A 24298-nucleotide genomic window follows, 5' to 3' on the forward strand; every position below is an offset into this window, starting at 1 on the left:
GCTCATCTTTTGAGGAGGAAAGAACTTGGCTAAGAAAGCCGTGACCAGCTTATCCCAAGAGTTCAGGCTATCTTTAGGTTGAGAGTCCAACCATATTCTAGCTCTGTCTCTTACAGCAAATGGGAAAAGCATGAGCCTGTAGACTTCAGGATCTACTCCATTAGTCTTAACAGTATCACAAATCTGCAAGAATTCAGTTAAGAACTGAAAAGGATCTTCAGATGGAAGTCCATGAAACTTGCACTTCTGCTGCATCAGAGAAACTAATTGAGGTTTCAGCTCAAAGTTGTTTGCTCCAATGGCAGGAATGGAGATGCTTCTTCCATGTAAATTGGAATTAGGTGCAGTAAAGTCACCAAGCATTCTCCTTGCATTATTATTATTTTCAGCTGCCATCTTCTTTTCTTGTTTGATAATTTCTGACAGGTGCTTGCTGGTTTGTTGTAATTCAGCTTCTCTTAGTTTCCTCTTCAGAGTCCTTTCAGGTTCTGGATCTGCTTCAACAAGAATATTCTTTGTCCTTGCTCCTGCTCATATGACAAAGAAGAGGGCACAGAATAATAATAATAGAGATCCTCTTTTTTTTTTTTATGTGAGTGAGGGAGAGATGTTAGTAGATGAATAAACAAATAGAAGGAGATGAGAGAGAAGAGAATTTTCGAAAATTATTTTTGAAAAAAGAGTTAGTGATTTTTGAAAATAGTTTTTGAAAAGGGTTAGTAATTTTCGAAAATTAAAATAAAAAATTAAAATAATTGATTAATTAAAAAGAATTTTTGAAAAAGAAGGAGATATTTTCGAAAATTAGAGAGAGAGAGTTAGTTAGGTAGTTTTGAAAAAGATAAGAAACAAATAAAAAGTTAGTTAGTTAGTTGAAACAAATTTTAAAAATCAATTTTGAAAAGATAAGAAGATAAGAAGTTAGAAAGGATATTTTAAAATCAAATTTTGAAAAAGATAAGATAAGGAGATATTTTTTGAAAATATATGATAGAAATTAGTTTTTTTTTTTTGAAAAAGATTCGATTTTTAAAATCACAATTAATGACTTGATTCACAAGAAATCACAAGATATGATTCTAGAACTTAAAGTTTGAATCTTTCTTAACAAGCAAGTAACAAACTTGAAATTTTTGAATCAAAACATTAATTGGTGATGTTATTTTCGAAAATTTGATATAAAAATAAGAAAAAGATTTTTGAAAAATATTTTTAGAATTTTTGAAAATAACTAAGAAAAATGAAAAAAGATTTGATTTTTGAAAAAGATTTTGAAAAAGATAAGATTTTTAAATTGAAAATTTGATTTGACTCATAAAAACAACTAGATTTTAAAAATTTTTGAAAAAGTCAAATCTAATTTTCGAAATTTATGAAAAGAAAGAGGGAAGGATATTTTTTTTATTTTTGAATTTTTATGACGAGAGAGAAAAACAAGAAAAATGATGCAATGCATGAAAGTTATGGATCAAAACAATGAATGCATGCAAGAATGCTATGAATGTCAAGATGAACACCAAGAACACTATGAAGATCATGATGAACATCAAGAACACATTTTTGAAAAATTTTTAATGCAAAGAAAACATGCAAGACACCAAACTTAGAATTCTTTAATGCTTAGACACTAGGAATTCAAGAATACATATGAAAAACAAGAAAAGACACAAAACATGCAAATGCAAAGATCAAATAAGAAGACTTACCAAGAACAACTTGAAGATCATGAAGAACACTATGAAGGCATGATTTTTTTTTTGAAAAATGCAAGATGCACATGCAATTGATACCAAACTTATAACATGACACATGACTCAAACAAGAAACACAAAAATTTTTTTGATTTTTATGATTTTCTAATTTTTTTGGATTTTTATTTTATATTTTTCAAAAATTATTTAGAAAAGAGAAAAATAAGGATTCAAAATTTTTAATATGAATTCCAGGAATCTTATGCTCTAAAGCTCCAATCAAAGGGTCAGGCATGGCTTAATAGCCAGCCAAGCTTTAGTATGTAACTCAGACACGACACGTCTAACATGCCCTACAGTTGTATTAGACATGGCTTTACAGCCAGCCATGCTTCATGAAACACTAGAATTCATTTTTTAAAAATTCTGAAGAAAATTACATTTTTGAAAACACATTTTTTTTTTCGAAAACAAAGGGAAAATTTTTGAAAGATTTTTTTGAAAATTTTTTTAAAAGAAAACAAAAAGAAAATTACCTAATCTGAGCAACAAGATGAACCGTCAGTTGTCCAAACTCAAACAATCCCCGGCAATGGCGCCAAAAACTTGGTGCGCAGAAATTGTGATTACACTTTAATTATGTAAAATTCATTGCTCTTTCTTTCCCTGGTAATGGCGCCAAAGAAACATGATGCCAATACCATGGTTCACAACTTCGCACAACTAACCAGCAAGTGCACTGGGTTGTCCAAGTAATACCTTATGTGAGTAAGGGTCGAATCCCACGGAGATTGTTGGTATGAAACAAGCTATGGTCACCTTGTAAATCTCAGTCAGGAAGATATAAAATAGTAATGGGGTTTTCGAAATTAATTAATAAAATAGGGATAGAAATACTTATGTAAATCACTGGTGAGAATTTCAGATAAGCGAATAGAGATGCTTTCGTTCCTCTGAACCTCTGCTTTCCTGCTATCTTCATCCAATCAGTCTTATTCCTTTCCATGGCTGGCTTTATGTGATACATCACCATTGTCAATGGCTACTTTCGGTCTTCTCTCGGAAAAATGATCCAAATGCCCTGTCACGGCACGGCTAATCGTCTGGAGGCATCACCCTTGTCAATGGCTTCATCTTATCCTCTCAGTGAAAATGGTCAACGCACCCTGTCACGGCACGGCTATTCATCTGTCGGTTCTCGATCATGCTGGAATAGGATTTACTATCCTTTTGCGTCTGTCACTACGCCCGGCAATCGCGAGTTTGGAGCTCGTCACAGTCATTCAGTCATTGAATCCTACTCGGAATACCACAGACAAGGTTTAGACCTTCCGGATTCTCTTGAATGCCGCCATCATTCTAGCTTACGCCACGAAGATTCCGATTAAGAGATCTAAGAGATACTCATTCAATTCTAATGTAGAACGGAAGTGGTTGTCAGGCACGCGTTCATAGGGAATGATGATGATTGTCACGTTCATCACATTCAGGTTGAAGTGCGAATGAATATCTTAGAAGCAAAATAAGATGAATTGAATAGAAAACAGTAGTACTTTGCATTAATCTTTGAGGAACAGCAGAGCTCCACACCTTAATCTATGGAGTGTAGAAACTCTACCGTTAAAAATACATAAATGAAAGGTCCAGGCATGGCCGAATGGCCAGCCCCTCTGATCTAAGAACCAGGCGTCCAAAGATGTCAAATACAATAGTGAAATGTCCTATTTATAATAAACTAGCTACTAGGGTTTACAGAAGTAAGTAATTGATGCATAAATCCACTTCCGGGGCCCACTTGGTGTGTGCTTGGGCTGAGCTTGAGTGTTGCATGTGTAGAGGTCCTTCTTGGAGTTGAACGCCAGTTTTTGTGCCAGTTTGGGCGTTCAACTCTGGTTTTGGATCCTTTTCTGGCGCTGGACTTCAGATTTGGGCAGAGAGCTGGCGTTGAACGCCAGTTTGCATCATCTAAACTTGGCCAAAGTATGAACTATTATATATTTCTGGAAAGCCCTGGATGTCTACTTTCCAACGCAATTGGAAGCGCGCCATTTCAAGTTCTGTAGCTCCAAAAAATCCATTTTGAGTGTAGGGAGGTCAGAATCCAACAGCATCAGCAATCCTTCTTCAACCTCTGAATCTGATTTTTGCTCAAGTCCCTCAATTTCAGCCAGAAAATACCTGAAATCACAGAAAAACACACAAACTCATAGTAAAGTCCAGAAATGTGAATTTAACATAAAAACTAATGAAAACATCCCTAAAAGTAACTAGATTCTACTAAAAACATACTAAAAACAATGCCAAAAAGCGTATAACTTATCCGCTCATCACAACACCAAACTTAAATTGTTGCTTGTCCCCAAGCAACTGAAAATCAAATAGAATAAAAAGAAGAGAATATACTATAAATTCCAAACTATCAATGAAACATAGCTCCAATCAGATGAGCGGGACTTATAGCTTTTTGCCTCTTGAATAGTTTTGGCATCTCACTCTATCCATTGAGGTTCAGAATGATTGGCTTCTATAGGAACTCAGAGTTCAGATAGTGTTATTGATTCTCCTAGTTCAGTATGATGATTCTTGAACACAGCTTCTTTATGAGTCTTGGCCGTGGCCCTAAGCACCTTGTTTTCCAGTATTACCACCGGATACATAAATGCCACAGACACATAACTGGGTGAACCTTTTCAGATTGTGACTCAGCTTTGCTAAAGTCCCCAATTAGAGGTGTCCAGGGTTCTTAAGCACACTCTTTTTTTTGTTTTGGACCTTGACTTTAACCGCTCAGTCTCAAGTTTTTACTTGACACCTACACGCCACAAGCACATGGTTAGGGACAGCTTGGTTTAGCCGCTTAGACCAGGATTTTATTCCTTTAGGCCCTCCTATCCACTGATGCTCAAAGCCTTGGGATCCTTTTTATTTGCCCTTGCCTTTTGGTTTTAAGGGGTATTGGCTTTTTGCTCTTGCCTCTTGGTTTTAAGAGCTTTGGCTTTTTCTGCTTGCTTTTTCTTTTTCTTTCTATTTTTTTTCGCCCATTTTTTTTTCTGCAACCTTTGTTCTTTGCTGCTTTTTCTTGCTTCAAGAATCATTTTTATGATTTTTCAGATTATCAAATAACATGTCTCTTAGTCATCATTCTTTCAAGAGCCAACATATTTAACATTCTTAAACAACAACTTCAAAAGACATATGCACTGTTCAAGCATTCATTCAGAAAACAAGAAGCATTGTCACCACATCAATATAATTAAACTAAGTTCAAGGATAAATTCGAAACTCATGTACTTCTTGTTCTTTTGAATTAAAACATTTTTCATTTAAGAGAGGTGATGGATTCATAGGACATTCATAACTTTAAGACAGAGTTACTAACTACTAATGATCATGTAATGAAGACACAAACATAGATAAGCACTTAACATAGAAAACGAAAAACAGAAGAAATAAGAGCAAGGAATGAATCCACCTTAGTGATGGTGGCGTTTCCTTCTTGAGGAACCAATGATGTCCTTGAGCTCTTCTATGTCTCTTCCTTGTCTTTGTTGCTCCTCCCTCATTGCTTTTTGATCTTCTCTTATTTCATGAAGGATGATGGAGTGCTTTTGATGTTCCACCCTTAGTTGCTTCCAATAATTATGTGGAAAAAAATGTATCCCCTGAGGTATCTCAGGGATCTCTTGATTTGCAGTCAAATGTTCTACCACTGAGCTATAGACCCTTGATGGAAGCTTTTGTCTTCCCTTTCCTCTTTCTAGAGGTTTCTCTGGCCTTAGGTGCCATCAATGGTTATGGAAAAACAAAAAGCTTATGCTTTTACCACACCAAAGTTAGAATGTTGCTCGCCCTCGAGCAAAAGAAGAAAGAATAGAAGAAGAAGAAGATATGGAGGAGATGGAGGGATGTGTGTATTCGGCCATATGGGTGGGATTGGGTGGGAAAGAGATGTTGAATTTTGAAGGTAGGTAGGTGTATGGATGTGAGTGGTAAATGAAAAACAGAAGGGATGATCATGAATGGAAAGAGAGATGATGAGGTAGGTGGGGATCCTGTGGGGTCCACAGATCTTGAGGTGATCCTGTGGGGTCCACAGATCCTGAGGTGTCAAGGCATTTACATCCCTGCACCAATTTAGGCATGTAAAATGCCCTTACACACAACTCTGGGCGTTCAGCGCCAGGTTGGTGCCCATTTTGGGCGTTCAACGCCCATTTGTTGCCATTTCTGGCGTTGAACGCTAGAACCATGCTTGTTCTGGGCGTTCAGCGCCAGGATGCTGCCCATTTTGGGCGTTCAGCGCCAGAACCATGCTCTGTTCTGGCGTTGAACGCCAGGCAGGTGCTTCCTCCAGGGTGTGATTTTTCTTCTGCTGTTTTTGATTCCGTTTCCAATTTTTATATTTATTTTGTTACTCCACATGATCATGAACCTAAGAAAACATGAAAAACAAAAATATAGTTAGATAAATAAACATTGGATTGCCTCCCAATAAGCGCTTCTTTAATGTCAATAGCTTGACAGTGGGCTCTCATGGAGCCTCACAGATGTTCAGAGCATTATTGAGACTCTCCAACACCAAACTTAGAGTTTGGATATGGGAGTTCAACACCAAACTTAGAGTTTGGTTGTGGCCTCCCAACACCAAACTTAGAGTTTGACTGTGGGGACTTTGTTTGACTCTGCTTTGAGAGAAGCTTTTTATGCTTCCTCTCCATGGATGCAGAGAGAGATCCTTGAGTTGTAAACACAAGGTTGTCCTCATTTATTTGAAGGATCAATTCTCCTCTGTCCACATCAATCACAGCTCTTGCTGTGGCTAGGAAAGGTCTTCCTAGGATGATGGATTCATCCTCTTCCTTTCCAGTATCCAAGACTATGAAATCAGCAGGGATGTAAAGGCCTTCAACCTTTACTAACACGTCCTCTACTTGTCCATAAGCCTGTTTTCTTGAATTATCTGCCATCTCTAATGAGATTCTAGCAGCTTGCACTCCATAGCCTGTTTTCGTCAACTTTTAACATAATTCAATATAATAACACTCAAATTCAAGCACTAATTCATAACCCAGCAATCACATAATATTAATACATTTATTGATCACAAAAATTACCAAACCCTACCTTCTTGTTGAAATCACCAACACCGAAGCATCAAGAAAGTTTTCTAACCGAAAAATCTAAGAAAAAAACGTCAAAAATTGACTATTTCACCTTGACCACCAACTTGGCCCAACCTTGTTTGGAAGGACAGCAACTTCACCTCGTGATTCCTTCCATGAAAAGTGGAACCATTGTGAAGAAGAAGAAGAGACGAACACTTTAATCGGTTTAGATTTTTTACGGGAGTTACGGAACTCAAGAAATCAAGTACCAAGGGTTCATGGCTTCCATGGAAATCACAGCTCTCTCTTTCTCTCTTTCTCTTCTTTTTTTGGTTTCGGTGGAGAAGAAGAATATTAAGTGATGATGATGTGTTTAATTAAAAGGGGGATGTGTCAATTAAGGGTTAGGTGTCATGATTTTAAACTGCTGAAGCGATTCAAGTTATAATTATCTTAAACGGATAATTACGAAAGTTAGATGTATTAAATTAAAACACAAGTAATAATACATATAGAGATAAATATATAAGAGTTACTAACATAAATGCCATTAATAACTTGGTGATCGCAAGGATACAAAATTCATGATGAAGTATTAGGCTATTAGCGAAGTTAAGTCTGCTAAAAAGTACCGATATTTACTTATATCGGTAGATATTGAACTCCATAATAATATTATTATGTAAACTCTATTTTGATTATAGCATATAAAATAAAATAATAATGTAATAATAATATCATATTATTATTTATTTTATCTCGAGATTCAGAACTGGCTTGTCGAACTAAAACTAGTCACCGATAAACAATATTTCGAAAAACACCATTTTGGTATAAAAATTTAGTCATCTTATCTTATCTTTTAGTCGGTTGAGATATAATCGATATATGAATTTGAATATTTGCTAGTAATTCAATGACTCGATAGACGCTGGGATATTGGGCTTAAGAGGGGTGGTTCATGTTTTGGGCCGAGTCATCGGTGGGTTGTAGAGGCCGATAGTTGAGTCCATAATAATTTTATATGTTATTTCAACTTCAAAATATTTCTAAAATATTTTGGTGAAGTTAAACTGATAAAAAAATACCGATAAAAATTTCTCACCAGTTAAATTTGGACTAAATTATTAAATAATCTCACAAAATTACATTTAGTTTTATATAAAAATAATATTTAATTAATTTTCTTTATATGGATCCGCCTCGTCAAACCGAAGCAATTCACAGATTTCAAAATTTCTAATCACGAAAAATTCGAAAAATTATTGTACGAAAAATTAAGTTGTTATAGAATACAAATGACTATTTTGGTGGAGAAGATGAAATAACACAAGAGGGAGAGTGAAAAAAGGTAGAGTCACACGTATGTGAGTGAGTAGGGGTGTTTGCGGTGCGGTTTGGATCAGTTTTGAGTCAAAAATTCGTCCGATCCGAACACTAATTGTACTTGCGGTGCGGTTTGGATTAGATGACTTTTAGAAAAAAGTTCGATCCGATCCGATCCAATTTCAAGCGGTTTGGATTGGATTGGATTTGCGGTTTTGTAAATTAAAAAAATCAAATACATATAACAAGTCGCAACATTAAATTTTAAATAATCAACGATGACATAACAAGTCTCAACAATATTTTAAGAAGCCAACAATAACATAACAATAGAAATAAAATTATAAGTTAGTTAAAATAAATAAATAAATAACATTTTGGACATAAAATATTTATTAAATAATAATAATACATTAAAATATAAAGTTGTATAACAAATTAAACATGTTATAAGTATAATTGTAAATATAATAATAAAATAATAATATTATAGCACATTATGCGGTTTGGATTGGATTGAATCGGTTATGGAAAGTAGATTCGAAATCCGATCCGATCCAGCGGTTTGCAAAAAAATAGAATCCAATCAAATCCGAATTAGTGCGGTTTTAATCGATTTTCGATTTAAATTGAATTGGATGAACGGTTTAATTTGGATCGGTTTGGATTTGAACCCCTATGAATGAGTATATTTTTTTTTCTTAGGGAGTGTTTTGGACTAATGAATAATTTGTCCAACTTGCTTGGACTTTGTTAATATTTTAGCTTGGTCATGATAGTATGAAGAATCTAATAAGGCAAATGCCAAGTTTCTAATGCATGCATTAGGGCTTAGACACTAGTCTCTAGATATGGCAAAAAAATTTGTACCTGCAGATATCTGTAGCGATATTCGCAATGGAGAAGTTAATGAAGATTTGCAAAATTTTTATGGGGACGGAACCCGCCCTCACGGAGATCCACGAAATTTTTGCAGAAAAAATTTACTTAAAATATTTTTATATTATATATAAATTATGTAAGTAACTCTAATTCATTTTATTTTAATTTATATGTTAAAAATTTTGTATATATTATTATATTAAATTTGTATTTGAATTATATTTAATTTACTATATTTGGTTGAATTATATAAAATTTTTTATTATGGTTATATTAATTTTTTAAAAAAAAATTAAAACTTAATAATATTCAATATTTATGATACCCGTGAGTATCCGCAACGAAGACTTGTGACAGAAATATGAGATAATTTTTAAGTAGAAAGAGAAATTTTCGTTCTATAAAAACCTATTGCCATTTTTACTAGTCTTTAATAAAAAAATTGATCTTATTGATTAACTAAAATTAGTTATTCCTTCTAAAATTTCTATTAAAATAGTAGTTCTTTTGAAATTTCAAATTTTTTTTATATGTTAGTCAAATATTTGCTAAAGACATGAATTCTCTAAAATTTGTATTTTAGACTAGAAATAATTTAAAATTAAAAGATTGATATAGTATTTTTTTCTTCAATAAACAAATATTTTAACCATGAAATATTAAAACACAAATAATTCTAAGAGTAAAATATGTAAATTAACTTAATATCAATTAAAAATTTGATTAATTTAACAAAACTATTCAAAATATTCTTAAGTAGTTTTGTCAAATTAATCCAATTTTTGACAAATATAAACATAACTTATATTTTTCTTGGTTAATTGTCAATACCATCAGATATTTTAGAAATTTTAGTTTATCAACTCAAAATTAAATTAGATTTTTTTTTGGTATAGTAAATTAAATTAAAAAAAGAAAAAAAAGTAAAAAACATTGCTTACGGCTAATTTTTTTTATATTGTTTAAATATATGTGTAATACATTGTTATTAGAAGATTAGGTGTTTTTTTTTATATGGTGTTTTATTTAAATCGGACGGTCCGATTTGTTTGAAAAAAAAAAGTAAACTACAAATCGGAGGGTCCGATTTGTTTGAAAAAAAAGAAAACTACAAATCGCATGGTCCGTTTTGTATTTTGTATTTTTTTTATTTTTTAAAATAAAATTGGACGGTCCGATTTTAACATTAAAAATTTTTTATTTTCGAAATCACAAATCGAACCGTTCGATTTGTAATTGTTTGGGAAAAAAATAAAACAAATCGAAAACACCAATTTATAGCTTCCATAACAAAATTAAACACTTCTCTTCTCACATAATTAGAAAATACACTCTTCTCTCTCTCACACGAAAAACAAAAAGTTCCACTGCTTACCTAAAGAGTTAGAGACTAGAGAGTACAGAACAGAATCATAGACGACAAGACACCCTCTCTCTCTCTCTCGGCGAATGGGCGGTAGATGGAGAACCGTGTCCCTTCTTTTCAACCGAATAACTTCTTCTTCGTCGTCGCTATTCAAACCTCGTTTTCCTCCACCTCTTTCCACCAACAATCGCTTTCTCTCTTTCGCCGCTTCTTCTGCAATTCCTTGCAGTTTCGACCCGGATCCGACTTTCGGGTACGGAGCTCCGCGGGATGACCAAACCGTCAAAATCCCCGTCAAAGCATACTTCCTCTGCACAAGGTATTGCCGCCGCCCCACAAACTTAACTCGTTCAAATATATGTGTAATACATTGTTATTAGAAGATTAGGTGTTTTTTTTATATGGTGTTTTATTTAAATCGGACGGTCCGATTTGTTTGAAAAAAAAAAGTAAACTACAAATTGGAGGGTCCGATTTGTTTGAAAAAAAAGAAAACTACAAATCGCATGGTCCGTTTTGTATTTTGTATTTTTTTTATTTTTTAAAATAAAATTGGACGGTCCGATTTTAACATTAAAAATTTTTTATTTTCGAAATCACAAATCGAACCGTTCGATTTGTAATTGTTTGGGAAAAAAATAAAACAAATCGAAAACACTAATTTATAGCTTCCATAACAAAATTAAACACTTCTCTTCTCACATAATTAGAAAATACACTCTTCTCTCTCTCACACGAAAAACAAAAAGTTCCACTGCTTACCTAAAGAGTTAGAGACTAGAGAGTACAGAACAGAATCATAGACGACAAGACACCCTCTCTCTCTCTCTCGGCGAATGGGCGGTAGATGGAGAACCGTGTCCCTTCTTTTCAACCGAATAACTTCTTCTTCGTCGTCGCTATTCAAACCTCGTTTTCCTCCACCTCTTTCCACCAACAATCGCTTTCTCTCTTTCGCCGCTTCTTCTGCAATTCCTTGCAGTTTCGACCCGGATCCGACTTTCGGGTACGGAGCTCCGCGGGATGACCAAACCGTCAAAATCCCCGTCAAAGCATACTTCCTCTGCACAAGGTATTGCCGCCGCCCCACAAACTTAACTCGTTCAAGTTCCTTAATTTTTATTATTAATTTGATTATCACCTGGTTCAGCAAATGGGTCGTTCTCAGAATTGATCTTGTTTCCCTTGCTGCTGTTGTCCCGTTATTATTGGAGTTTGAAACATTGTGTTTTTGTGGGCTGTGACATGATTGTACATTAATTTTAACATTGAATGTTAGAGTATGGAGCATAGTTACATATGGCGTCTTACCCCTTCCCATGCCGAACTTATTTCGTTTCATGTAACTATGGTATGGAGTGCATTGAGTGAGTTCATTAGATAGGAAGGGAGAAAAATAGATGCCTATTGAAAAGATTGTAAAATCTCGACTTCGCTGCTTTGGGCACGGTATAGAATGCATGCAGGGAGGGAGGATAGTGTAATAACTAGAGGTAAATTATAGACAACTCTATTGAAAAGGATATAAGTTTTAATAGTTTGACTATATACATGGTTCGTGATAAGGCAAAAAAGGGGTATGTGTCTGATTCTGAATAGTAGGTCAATACTTGGTTATTGTTGTTGTATTCATTCATTTCATGTGTAAGAATGGAAGAAGTTTTGAAGTACCCTCAGAGTTTAGAATTTATTTAACAGGATTTGTAGTACTTGCATCTTTATTGCTCGTAGAAATGATTTGTGTGTATGTGTGTGTTTAATTTTTCTCACCATTTGTGATTTTTGCTACTCTCCTCTTTAGATCACCACTTAAAGTTGTACTGTGCTGTTAATGTTGAATTTGAGTGCTGGACTGCTGGAAGTTTAATTTTCGGTGAAAACTTAGGTGCAGTTAACTTCACGTGAAGTTGATAGCTGAAAGCCGTTAAATGATTTGAATGATTTAATTAAATTTTCATCTAACGGCTCTCAGTTATCAACTTTATGTAAAGTTGAGTGCACCTGAGTTTCCATCTTAATTTTCTGTCATCTATTATCAAAGATTTGGAATTTTAGTGATGGCTTAAATTTATCCATATGATTTATGGGTTTTGAAGTTATCCGGTCTAATGTATCCTTTTAAGTTATGCATTGAACCCCCTTCCTCTCATGTCTTTTTGCTGTCCTTTTTCTGGTTTTTATGATTTTTGGCCCGTCTCAGATTCATAATTTTGGCAGTATAAATCTCAAGGGCATTCAGGCTGACAATATGAGAAATGTTGTTCCCCCATCTTCTCGCTCATCATCAAACTATGTTGCCCTCCGGTTTTGTGACTTCAATCCAGACTATAAAGTAAGATTTTCTTTCTCTCCCCCTTCCCCCCTCTTCTTCCTTAAAATCAGAATGTTGTGTTTATATGCAAAGTTCAAAGCCTCATTTCCTAATCTTAAGTTTCTGTCTCTCTACTTCGTACATCATTTTTCGCGCTACATTGGTATTAGAATACTTCACCTTTTACCATCTTGAAGCACCTCCATGATTTTAATAGTCTGGTATGATTGATATTTTGTAATTTGAATGCGTAGGATTATAGGAAGAGTCGTTGGTAGAGAATTTCGGCTAAATATTCTTAATGGTACTAATGGTCTTCTCTGTTTTATTAGTAGAAAACTCTGCCTATGTTGTGCTATGTTTCAAATTTTTACATAGTTGGTCCCAGGGAATGGATCCTCTCCATATCTTTTTTCAATTGAGTGTGTAAAGCGTGATCTTTATCCCTTAAATGTTTTCTCTCATGTTTTTTTGGTCCCACCTATAAAATGTATGGTGAGGGATTACACTTTACCCCCTCATGTGAGAAAAAAAATTGAGAGGATCCAATCCCATACCTAGATAAAAGGGGAGTTAAGTACTTGATTACAATAAGGAACCTTTTTCCAATCTTTATGACATTCGTCAGCAATGTGGTTTTGTCACATGTGAAGATAAGGAGATAATTTAAAAGTTAGAGGTAGAGTAAAACCAAGGGCAAGCAAAAACCACGTGTAAGGATTTTAAATTCAAATGGTTTTGTTTGTGGACATGTTAAGGAGATAATTCAAATGATTTGATTCATATAGCCTAGTCCACCTATTGGAAAAAGGCCTAGTCGTTATTTTTTTTCTCAATATGAGTAACAGAACGTGTTGAGCTGATTTTAAGTAGCAAATTTTTGTTTTTAATTAATATACTCTTTTTTATGTGTAAAAAGGGAGATAATACTCCTTTGTTAAAAGCAAAATTATGTGTCTCATTATGAGATGATCTTTCTTAAATACGGTTATATTATAACAATACGTTGGATTTGGCAAACTCTGAACTTGTTGAGACATGTGATGAAGGGACATGCATTTCATGTGAAAGCAAGCAGCTGTCGCTACATGGTTGTATACCAGTATGGCTCTGCTGTTTTGTTTAACATTGAGGATCATGAAGTGGAAGTTTACCTAGATCTAGTTAAGAGGCATGCATCTACTTTACTTCCAGAGATGCGGAAAGATGGTAAATTTTCTTATCAATTAGTTAAATAGTTCTTCCGAATCCTTTTGTTTATGCTTAATGTTTTCATTGTAATTAGATTATGCAGTAAAGGAAAAGCCACTATTAGTTGAAGACATGCAAGGAGGCCCAGACTACATAGTTCTAAAATCTTTGGATACTGATGGCATCCGTATAATTGGAAGTGTACTGGGACAAAGCATTGCTCTTGATTATTTTGTGTCGCAGGTTTAAATGCACTAAATGCCATCTTAATTCTGTTACTTTGGCGTCCATTTGCTATCTCAAAGTAGAAATAAAGTACATTAAATTCTAGTCATGTATAACTTGACATGTTCCTATGGCTTACTAGAAACAAAGTACATTAAATAAAGTACATTAAATCAGGTTGATGGCTTAGTTGAAGAGTTTGCCGGCATAAATCGTGGAATGGAGAAAACTGGGACTTTCACTATGGATAAGAAGAAGCTTCTACAGCTGGTTGGGAAAGCTAACTCGCACTTAGCTGATGTGATTCTTAAAGTCGGTCTCTTTGAGAGGTATGATCATCCCTGTTGGAGACATATTACCCCCTTGAACTTTTAGTTTTTATTATATGCAAATCGACCTTCTGAGCATTTCTAAATATGCAACTTTGACACCCGAAATTTTGTTAACAATTGAAGTAAAAAGCACCAACATGTTCAATCTGCCAATTTGCAGATTTTTTAAGTTTGGAAACTTCATATGGCAGAAAATTGGAGGAGGGAAAATGCAATTAACGCTAAAATTATAATCTGGGAATAAGTTGAAAAACAACATCCCTAAATATTTCAAATATTTTTTTGTCAAAGAAGTCATCCAAGAGAATTTAAGTAAATACAGTTTATGACATTCTCGGCATCTTCATTCATGCCTTGTTATGGATGAATCAGATCAGAAATTGCTTGGAGAGATGCGAAGTATGCACAAATATACGAATATTTACGGGAGGAGTATGAAGTTGCTCAACGCTTTGGAAACCTGGATTTCAAATTGAAATTTGTCGAGGTAATTCCTTTCTTCCCTTATACATTAATCATTTAATAGATTTTACGCATTGCATTTGAAATTTTTTGCCAGATCTCATCCCATCTAAACCTAGCAATGCGCTTAGTTGTTCATTTGAGATGGGTCTTTAATTTGCCTTCAAATGACATGGCTACATTAATTAGCAAAATCTAAGATTGAAAAACCAAGGACTATTATACTCTAATTGATAATGATGATGGCTAATTAAGGCTTGTAAATATTGTTGATTTGGTTGCTTGCAGCACAATATTCATTTTCTCCAAGAAGTTCTCCAGAACAGGAAGTCAGATTTCTTGGAATGGTGCATTATTGGCCTATTGACGATTGAAAATGTTATATCTTTTTATGAGATTCTTCGAGAGTCAAATACAATCTCTTAGTAACTAGTGAAGGAGATTGAAGCTATAGATTAATTTTTTGTAACAATACTTCCAATTTTTTATCTAATAAAATATTTTCACCTATTTGTATATGGTAGAAGAAGATCCACATACACCCCCCACCCCAAAGAAAAAACCAATAAAATAGAGGTTCAGTTCATTGAGAAAATCTGAAACTTGTATATTTTGAGAATATGATGATCCAACAAAATAAAAGATATATTGTTATGATAATGCATTGTCTCGACCAAGAGTCAGAATAACAAATGCTCCTTGCACTTAACTAATGATTTCAAATTCAAGTTCAGGTTTTGACTAGAGAGAAACTTGCGTCTAGCCGAAATATACTTTTGTTCTCTTGAAATGCATTGATTTTATGTTCTGACAATATGCATAATGTCGCTCTTTCATTTATATTGTTTATAAATTATATTAAGAAAAAATGTTAAATAGGTCTCTGATTTTTTGTTTCGTGATCATTTTTGTTACTCACCATTTAAAAATGTTTTTATGTTTCTGACTTCTTTAAAAGTTGGATATATATATATTTCGTTGTTCATATTGGTCCATCAAATCTAACGAAAAAGTCTAATGTCGCAATCGTTGTGTTGACTTAGCCGTTATGGATGTACACAATGTGGCAACCGTTGTGCTGACTTGACCGTTATGGATGCACACGTGGGGGTGGGAGTTTTCAAAATGGGACAAATTAGTCCCTCTTCTTAAAAATAATAGGACATAAATCCTTGATTGTCACCGGTCTAATGCGCAGCGTATTTTCCTAAACTGACGTAAGTTGATCAGGACAAAATGAATGATTTTTTACCTTGAAGGCCTTGGAGGGCCTTGTGAGTTGCAATGGACTAAGAGAAACCATAAAGACTATGAACATCATACTCCAGAACACCATTACAGTGGACTACTGCACTTGTGGCTATTGTTTTGTAGGCAATTGGAACCAGTGTTCCTGATGTGTTTATCTTATATGGAAGATCGTCCCATCGCGTTTTGGTGATGTTCTTGCAATCCAAGCAGCATATCCATCCAGGCCCCTGTACCCCTTGGGTATATCTTTCTTTTAGGAATCTTATACTTTTCAGAGCAGAAATTAGAAGCTTCATTCATGTTAATCCATAGCCCGTTTATAGGAACGAGTTCATGGAAACAACGGAAAATTTTGTAGCCGATTGGAACCTATGTTCCTTTATGAAAAATTTTGAATCTTTGATTTAGGAAATTAGGCCGGCATAAAGCCTCTCCTCGCTCTTTGCCTTTTTTAAGGAACCCTTCTTTTTTTTTCTTTTTCTTTTAATTTCAGTTAATTAATTAGTTCTTGGAATTAATGAATGTGTTTTATGTTGGTTGAATTTGATGTTGTTTGATAGTCCAAAGATTCTGGTTTGATTTGCTAATTTTGTGGTATGTTGTTGTAGCTTGTTTCAAATTAGGAACAAATTTTGTGGAGTATTGTTGTTGGAGCACTTTGAACAAAATTTCAACTAATTAATTAGTTTTTGGATTTAATGAATGTGTTTTGTGTTAGTTGAATTTGATGTTGTGTCATAAATCATTCAGGATTTAAGAAATTGTTCATGGTGAACGGATTATAATCACTGTTTTGATTTATTTTAATTCAATGGATTCAATGTTGCTATCTATTTGCTTTGTTTTGGTTTGGTAAGAATGTTTATTATTATTATTTGAAGAGCAAAAAGAAAGGGTGATTTGGGTGGAAGAAAAATGAAAATGGTGGTATGTAAGTAGAGGTAGAAGAAAGGGGAAGAAGGATTTATGTCCTATTATTTTAAAGGACTAATTTTTCCGTTTTGAAAACTCTCCTACGGCCAAGTCAGCACAACAGAAACCATATTAGACTTTTTTGTTGGGTTTGATGGACCCATATATACGAAAGGATATATATATCCAACTTTTAAAAAAGTCAAAATGTGAGAGACCTATTTGTTTTTTCTCTTATATTAAAATTAAGGGAATTTTGATGTGAAGAGTAAATATTGTAATTAAATCTTTAGCGTGCATTGTACATGTTTTTATTTTTTTAGTTTTGTTTTTTTCTATTATAAAATAAACCACTTTCATTCTTCACCATAGTATTATTCTAAAATTGAAAGTGAATGGTATGCATGTTTCTCCATGACACAATGTCTAGTCTACAAGCATTCCTATGGCATCTTCAATGAAAGCTACATCTTCGCTGTAATGCATCGTTAATTGGTAATTAACATCTACCATGTACCAAAGTGACATTGACATTGTCAACTAAGCAATTTGGTGAGTAAAAATCAAATCAGTGTTAAAACAATGCATGGTTTCAATTTGTAATGCATCATTTAAGGTTCCCATTTGAGTTGCCAACTCAAACATGTAAAAATGAGACAATGAATGACCCAAAAGGAAAACCATTACCATATATTAAACATTTCAAAATAACTGATGCTATTCTAAATATCATGCAGGACAACTTCAATAATCAGAATTCAGATACTCTGAGAGCATCACGAGGTGTATCATATGCATCTTTTGACCTAGCCTTCTTCACACCGGCTGTGAACCACACCTTGTCCGATTTGTAACCCTCAACTGTCACACTCGTCACCTTGACCCACACAAGGACCTTTGTTTTCATTCCCTCTATTGTCGACAGCTTTCCCCTCGAAAGGATACCTTTGACTCGAGTCGCGTACCTAACAACCGATGCGTCCTTGAAGCTCACTTCACACGAAGACGGCAGGTACACAATCAGCTTACCATTTGTTTCATCAAACTCATAACAGATTATGTTTTGCGGAAACAGCCCTGGTGGTAGGTTGTACTCTTTGAGGAGATCTGATAGGCTTTTCAATGGCTTGCCTGAGGGAAGAAAACATTGAAAGAAAGAGTGGTTTATAAATTCGTCAAAGTAATAACTAATTAATGGATGTAAAAAAGTTGCAAAGATACCTCGCAGAATTCTTTATATAAAACTTTGAGTTAGATAAACTTTGGTATGCTCTGTAGTTTTGGTTCATATAAAAATTTCTTGCAGTTTTGGTCAAAACATATGCAGAAATAAGTGAAAATTGGCCGCTACCATTACATATGGAATGATAATAGGGCCCAACTTCGCTTACTATTTGAAGATTTTTGGATCGAAACTGCAACAAAAGCTTTACATGTACCAAAACCATAAATTACTAATTTTGAAGGAATACAAAATCTTTTTTAACCCATACTTTTTATGGGAAGAATGTATGTCTGGAATGTTATGAGATGCATTCATAACTGAGATAATAAATTATTAACATATTTTATGTCTAGATAGTACCAACAACCCACATCATCCATGTGACTTGTGTCTGGAACAAAACAGAAGAAAACAGCTGGGTTTCTGAAGGAACTTAAAAATTGTAACTAACTAACTATCATGATGTTTTTTATTGCGGGGATTTAAATAATGAAAACTATGCATGTCAAGAAATTAATGGGCACATGTGAAATATTAAGGGTCAAAAGAGATTCTTACCTTTTAGCTTGTTGAAAATCCATTTTGCCTTCTCTTCAACTGTGCTTGAGAAAGTCTGCAAACAAAAAATAAAGAACCTCATCTTCCGGAAAATTATAGAATCTTATCCAGTAATGTTTTGACCTCATCTTCCGGAAAATTATGGAAGCAATTTGCAAAATTTCATCTTATCATGTAATTATCCTTAATTACCACAAAAAAATCGTGCATAATCAATCATGTAATTTCATTATTTCCGAAAATGTGAGCATCAAAAGTCCAAGCCTTTCCCATCCATCTATATTACCAAACATTTCAGAAATTGGTCTAACAAGAATTTACCCAAAATTTGATGATTTCCACAACGCAAATCTTCCCCCCGAGGGGGGGGGGGGGGGGGAGCATACCCCAAGAAAGAATTTTTAAGCCAAGAACAAGTAATGTTTTGACCACAGAATCATTAATCACGGGAATAAAATAAATCACCCATAATTGAAGAAACATCAATATTAATTATATTTCACTTCCAAAAGAATGCAATCATTGACGAGTTCTGACTTTAACCCAAAATATATATTATAAGTCTAAAACTTCAATTCAAATCCAGGGTTGATTCAGATCCCTGACCCCGAAAGGTTACAAGTTGACCATAACTACACATTATTAGAAGAAAATGATATCTAAATTCACAACCCAGATAACCACATTGCAAGAAATGATAAAGGAAACAATGCAAGGCGTGAAATTAAAATGCATGTGAAGAGGTACTAACACTAATGTCTTCACTGATGTTAGTGAACTCTTCTTTGGCCTTCTTGGTAATCCACGAGCTTCCAATCTTCAAGCTTGAAGCTTTTGTGAGAACCTTCTCCATATTTTTTCTGGGGTTCCAATGAGATGAGAGAATCTCTCACACTATAGTGTGGAAACTTGAAAGTGAAGTTATAAGCACCAACAAATACAAAGGAAAGGAAAGGAAAGGAAAGGAAGGGGGAAAGGGTATGTGAAAGATGAAAGAATGAGTGAAAGAGAAGATATGAAAAGGTTTCGCCTTTGCTAATAGAAACACAGTGCAACAGAGCTGGCAAATGGGAAAAGGACAAAAAGCGATGATGCACACTTTAGAAAGCGGCGTTTCACTCACTCGCACCCTTTTTTCAATTGAGTTTATTTTTTGAAAAAATTAAAATTAAAATAATTTAGTTAACATGTATTTTAAAAATTCTAAAAATGCATATTAAAGTTATTAATTAAAAAATATTTTAGGTAAATATAAAAAATAATCTTTTAATACATTTCTTATATATTTGAAGGATTACAAGTGTTCATAACACGCAGCGGAAGTAATAAAGTAATCCTATTGATCTATTTTGTGCTTAAAACTTTATTGAAATAAGATGGGTTAGATGCCAATACCTGAGTACCCTAGTGAATGAACACTTTCTCCTTCGATAGTACGAAGGTACTATGTGTATCCACACCGAGACTGATCCTTGTTGTCAACTCCTTGACCAATGGATTTAACTGAGAAATTTCTTGCAACTCCTTGCACCAGTAATTCTTCACTAAGAATTGGAATATTTGTGTATGTGGAGGTAAAAGAAAAACTTGTGTGTCTTTTTTTCTTTTATCATATACACATATATATAGTATGAGATTGGTGACTGATTTGTGAATCAAATTACAATTTAATTTGAAACAGAATCAGTTGGGATCTTATCCATATTTAAAACTCATCATAGAATAAATAATTAATTATTTAATATTCTCAATTATCATATTATTATATTCATGGTGCTAGCAAAGAATATAATAATATTCCATTTGAATTAATATAATTATTTATTTGATCTAATCAAAATAATAATTAAATGATTATTTACCAAGGATTAGAACACTCGTTAGTGTGTGACCCCATAGGTTCAATACTAAGCGGGTAGTAAATTAGTCATACTAAATTTACTAATCAAGGTTGGCGTCTAGCAACGCTCCTTGACGACCCGATAGTATGAAGTAATAATATTTTTACTAAGAACCCAAGATGAACAAAAAAATACAACTCCTTCCATCTTTTCAGCTCTTGGCTAACTTTTAGAATACGGTTTAATTGTCAAACTCTAACTTGTTACCATTATTATAATGAATTATGAATGACTTAAGAAACTCATTTCTTAATTCATTCAAACCCCTTGGCCAAGGCATTGTTTATTCCATTCATTATAATCGTAGAGCTCAAACTCATTACCATAGTTGATGGATTCCATTTTGACTAATCATTAATTCTACAAGTATTTAAATCATACCCAATGTCCATTCAACTAACACCGTAGGGTGTTAGGTGTCCGGAATCAAAGTATAACAAATACATTGTCAATTACTATGATAGTCGTAGGTCAAAGGAAAATTCTAATATTATGTTCATCATAAGAATATCCTATTGACAAATATACGGTAACTATAACCATTAGGAATTCTTAGAGTGAGTCAGTTCAATGGTTATATCTCTATATATACCATTTATATATATAATTTAATAAATGAGATCTATTAATCTTCATCCAATGAAGACTATTATATATATATTAATCTATCCGAATCACTAATGTCCCATTTTTAGTGATTCTACGATTAAGAACAATTTAAATTAAAAGTACTAAAAAAAAACGTATATCTCATTATTACGATCCCTATCGTAATTATTCGTTTCTAATTTTAATTAAGGACACTATCATAAATTATAAAAGTTTATTCTTATAAAAAGAAATAATAATAATAATAATTCACAATAGTATTTTGTTGGACATACACACTTATCTCCAACAATCTCCCACTTGCACTAGAGCCAATGACAGATTGGATCTAGGGCATACATGTATTTCCAACAAAATCTCCCACTTGCACTAGAGCCAATCAGTCATATATTTCAATCCCAATTCCCACATGTGCTTATCAAACTCTTTTGATCCAAGTGCCTTAGTGAATGGGTCTGCTGCATTATCCTTCCCAGCAATCTTTTGAATTTCAACGTCTCCACGTTCAACGATCTCTCTTATCAAATGATACCTTCTCAAGATATGCTTAGATTTTTGATGTGATCTTGGCTCTTTTGCTTGTGCAATGGCTCCATTATTGTCGCACAGTAATGGAAGTGGTTCTTTAATTGAAGGCACCACATCAAGCTCGTTTATGAACTTCTTCATCCACACAGCTTCTTTAGCTGCCTCACTTGCTGCTATGTACTCAGCTTCAGTTGTTGAATCAGCTACAGTAGCTTGTTTGGAACTTTTCCAACTCACTGCACCACCGTTTAAGGTGAAAACATAACCTGAAGTAGATTTGCTATCATCTTTGTCTGAGGCAAAACTTGCGTCAGTGAACCCTTTTGGTATAAGTTCAGAATCTCCATAGATGAGGAATTGGTCTTTGGTTCTTCTTAAATATTTAAGAATGGATTTAACCACCTTCCAATGTTCCTCACCTGGATTTGCCTGATATCGACTGGCTACTCCTAGCGCATATGCGACATCAGGACGTGTACATGTCATGGTATACATGATAGCTCCCACTGCACTAGCATATGGTATTCTACTCATGCGTACTCTCTCTTCAGAAGTTTTAGGACAATCCTTTCTACTGAGAGTAATTCCAGTGCCTATTGGTAAATAGTCCCTTTTGGAGTTTTCCATGTTATACCTTTTCAATATGGTATCAATGTACATAGATTGTGAGAGTCCGAGCAACCTTTTAGATCTATCTCTATAGATCTTTATTCCTAGAATATAGGCTGCTTCTCCCAAATCTTTCATGGAGAATTGTTGAGATAGCCAAGTTTTGGTATTTTGCAATGCTGGTACATCATTTCCTATTAGTAATATGTCATCAACATAGAGTACTAAGAAAATGACTGTACTCCCACTAAATTTTTTTGCATATGCAAGGATCCTCTTCACACCGGATAAAATCGAACTTTTCGATTGTCTTATTAAAGCAAATGTTCCAACTTCTAGAAGCTTGCTTTAGCCCATAAATGGCGCGTTGCAGCTTACAAATTTTACTATGATCAGACTGAAGTGTGAAACCTTCAGGTTGTGTCATGTACACTTTCTCTTTGAGTTCTCCATTGAGAAAAGCTGTTTTCACATCCATTTGCCATATTTCATAATCATAGTAAGCTGCTATAGCAAGTAGAATCCGAATAGATTTGAGCATTGCCACAGGAGAAAATGTTTCTTCATAATCTATTCCCTCCTTTTGACGGTATCCCTTGGCAACTAGACGGGCTTTATAGGTCTCTACCTTACCATCTGTTCCAATCTTTTTCTTGTAAACCCATTTACAACCAATAGGTTTTATGTCTTTTGAGGGTTCAACCAAAGTCCAAACATTGTTGATCCTCATAGACTCTATTTCGGATTCCATGGCACTCTGCCATTTTAGACTTTCGGAACTTTGCATTGCCTCTTCATAAGTCTTAGGATCATTATCATCATAATCGATCCCATTTTCTACATCATCTTGCACCATTAGGTTTAGCCTTAGTGGTGGACGATGTTCTCTTGTGGACCGTCGAAGAGGTAGTTCTTGTACCAAAGGTAGTTCAAGGATTGGTTCATTAATCTCTCTTTGAACTACTATCGGTTCGTTATCCTCAACTCTTGAAGATGATAAATTTGGTGTTAGTTTGAGTACATCCAAAGTTGGTTGCTCAACTTGAATTTCATGTTCTTGAGCTTGTACTATTTCATTGGTTTCTTGAACTTCATCAAGTTCTATTTCTTCACCTTGTCTTCCTTCGGAAAGAAATTCCTTTTCTAAAAAGGTTCCACCTCTTGCCACAAATACTTTGTGATCAGAAGGGTGATAGAAATAATAACCCATTGTTTCTTTAGGGTAACCAATGAATCTACATTTATCGGACCTAGCATCAAGTTTATTACTTTGCAATTTCTTAACATATGCTGGACATCCCCAAACTCTAATGTGCTTGAGATTTGGTTTTCGTCATTTCCATATCTCATATGGTGTTGAAGAAACTGCTTTAGTGGGTACTTTATTTAGCAGATATGCTGCTGTTTCTAAAGCATAGCCCCATAAATTCAATGGAAGATCAGTAAAACCCATCATGGATCGAACCATATCTAATAAAGTTCGATTCCTCCTCTCTGAAATACCATTGTGTTGTGGAGTACCAGGAGGTGTCCATTGAGAAAGAATCCCATTTTTCTTTAAGTACTCAAGAAAATTATCATTTAGATATTCTCTTCCTCTATCAGATCTAAGCACCTTAATGCTTTTACCTGTTTGATTTTCAACTTCACTGCGAAAAATTTTGAACATTTCAAATGACTCAGATTTGTGTTTCATAAGATACACAAAGCCATATCTAGACATATCATCAGTGAAAGTGATAAAATAGGAATATCCTCCTTTGGCTTGAATTTTCATTGGTCCACAAACATCTGTATGTATTAGTCCCAATAAT

At 34.2% G+C, this 24298-nt stretch overlaps 2 protein-coding genes across 2 annotated transcripts; one reads left to right on the forward strand and one right to left on the reverse strand.

The window, feature by feature from the left end:
- Nucleotides 1-11063: 11063 nt before the first annotated feature.
- LOC112750241 (protein RETARDED ROOT GROWTH, mitochondrial) lies at nt 11064-15401 on the forward strand. Its single transcript, XM_025798870.3, has 7 exons — nt 11064-11442; nt 12588-12702; nt 13731-13890; nt 13967-14115; nt 14275-14426; nt 14802-14916; nt 15180-15401. The coding sequence occupies exons 1-7, from the start codon at nt 11207-11209 to the stop codon at nt 15315-15317; spliced, it is 1065 nt and encodes a 354-aa protein (XP_025654655.1). The 5' UTR covers nt 11064-11206; the 3' UTR covers nt 15318-15401.
- Nucleotides 15402-17568: 2167 nt separating this feature from the next.
- LOC112750242 (uncharacterized protein At5g01610) lies at nt 17569-19939 on the reverse strand. The gene is made up of 3 exons (XM_025798873.3): nt 19589-19939; nt 18838-18892; nt 17569-18185 (listed from the first exon to the last, which is right to left on the reverse strand). Exons 1-3 carry the CDS (start codon nt 19688-19690, stop codon nt 17806-17808), a joined length of 537 nt encoding a protein of 178 aa, XP_025654658.1. The 5' UTR covers nt 19691-19939; the 3' UTR covers nt 17569-17805.
- Between the last annotated feature and the right edge of the window lie 4359 nt (nt 19940-24298).

The sequence above is a fragment of the Arachis hypogaea genome, chromosome 15, assembly GCF_003086295.3.
Source record: "Arachis hypogaea cultivar Tifrunner chromosome 15, arahy.Tifrunner.gnm2.J5K5, whole genome shotgun sequence".
NCBI classification, from domain to species: Eukaryota; Viridiplantae; Streptophyta; class Magnoliopsida; order Fabales; family Fabaceae; genus Arachis; species Arachis hypogaea.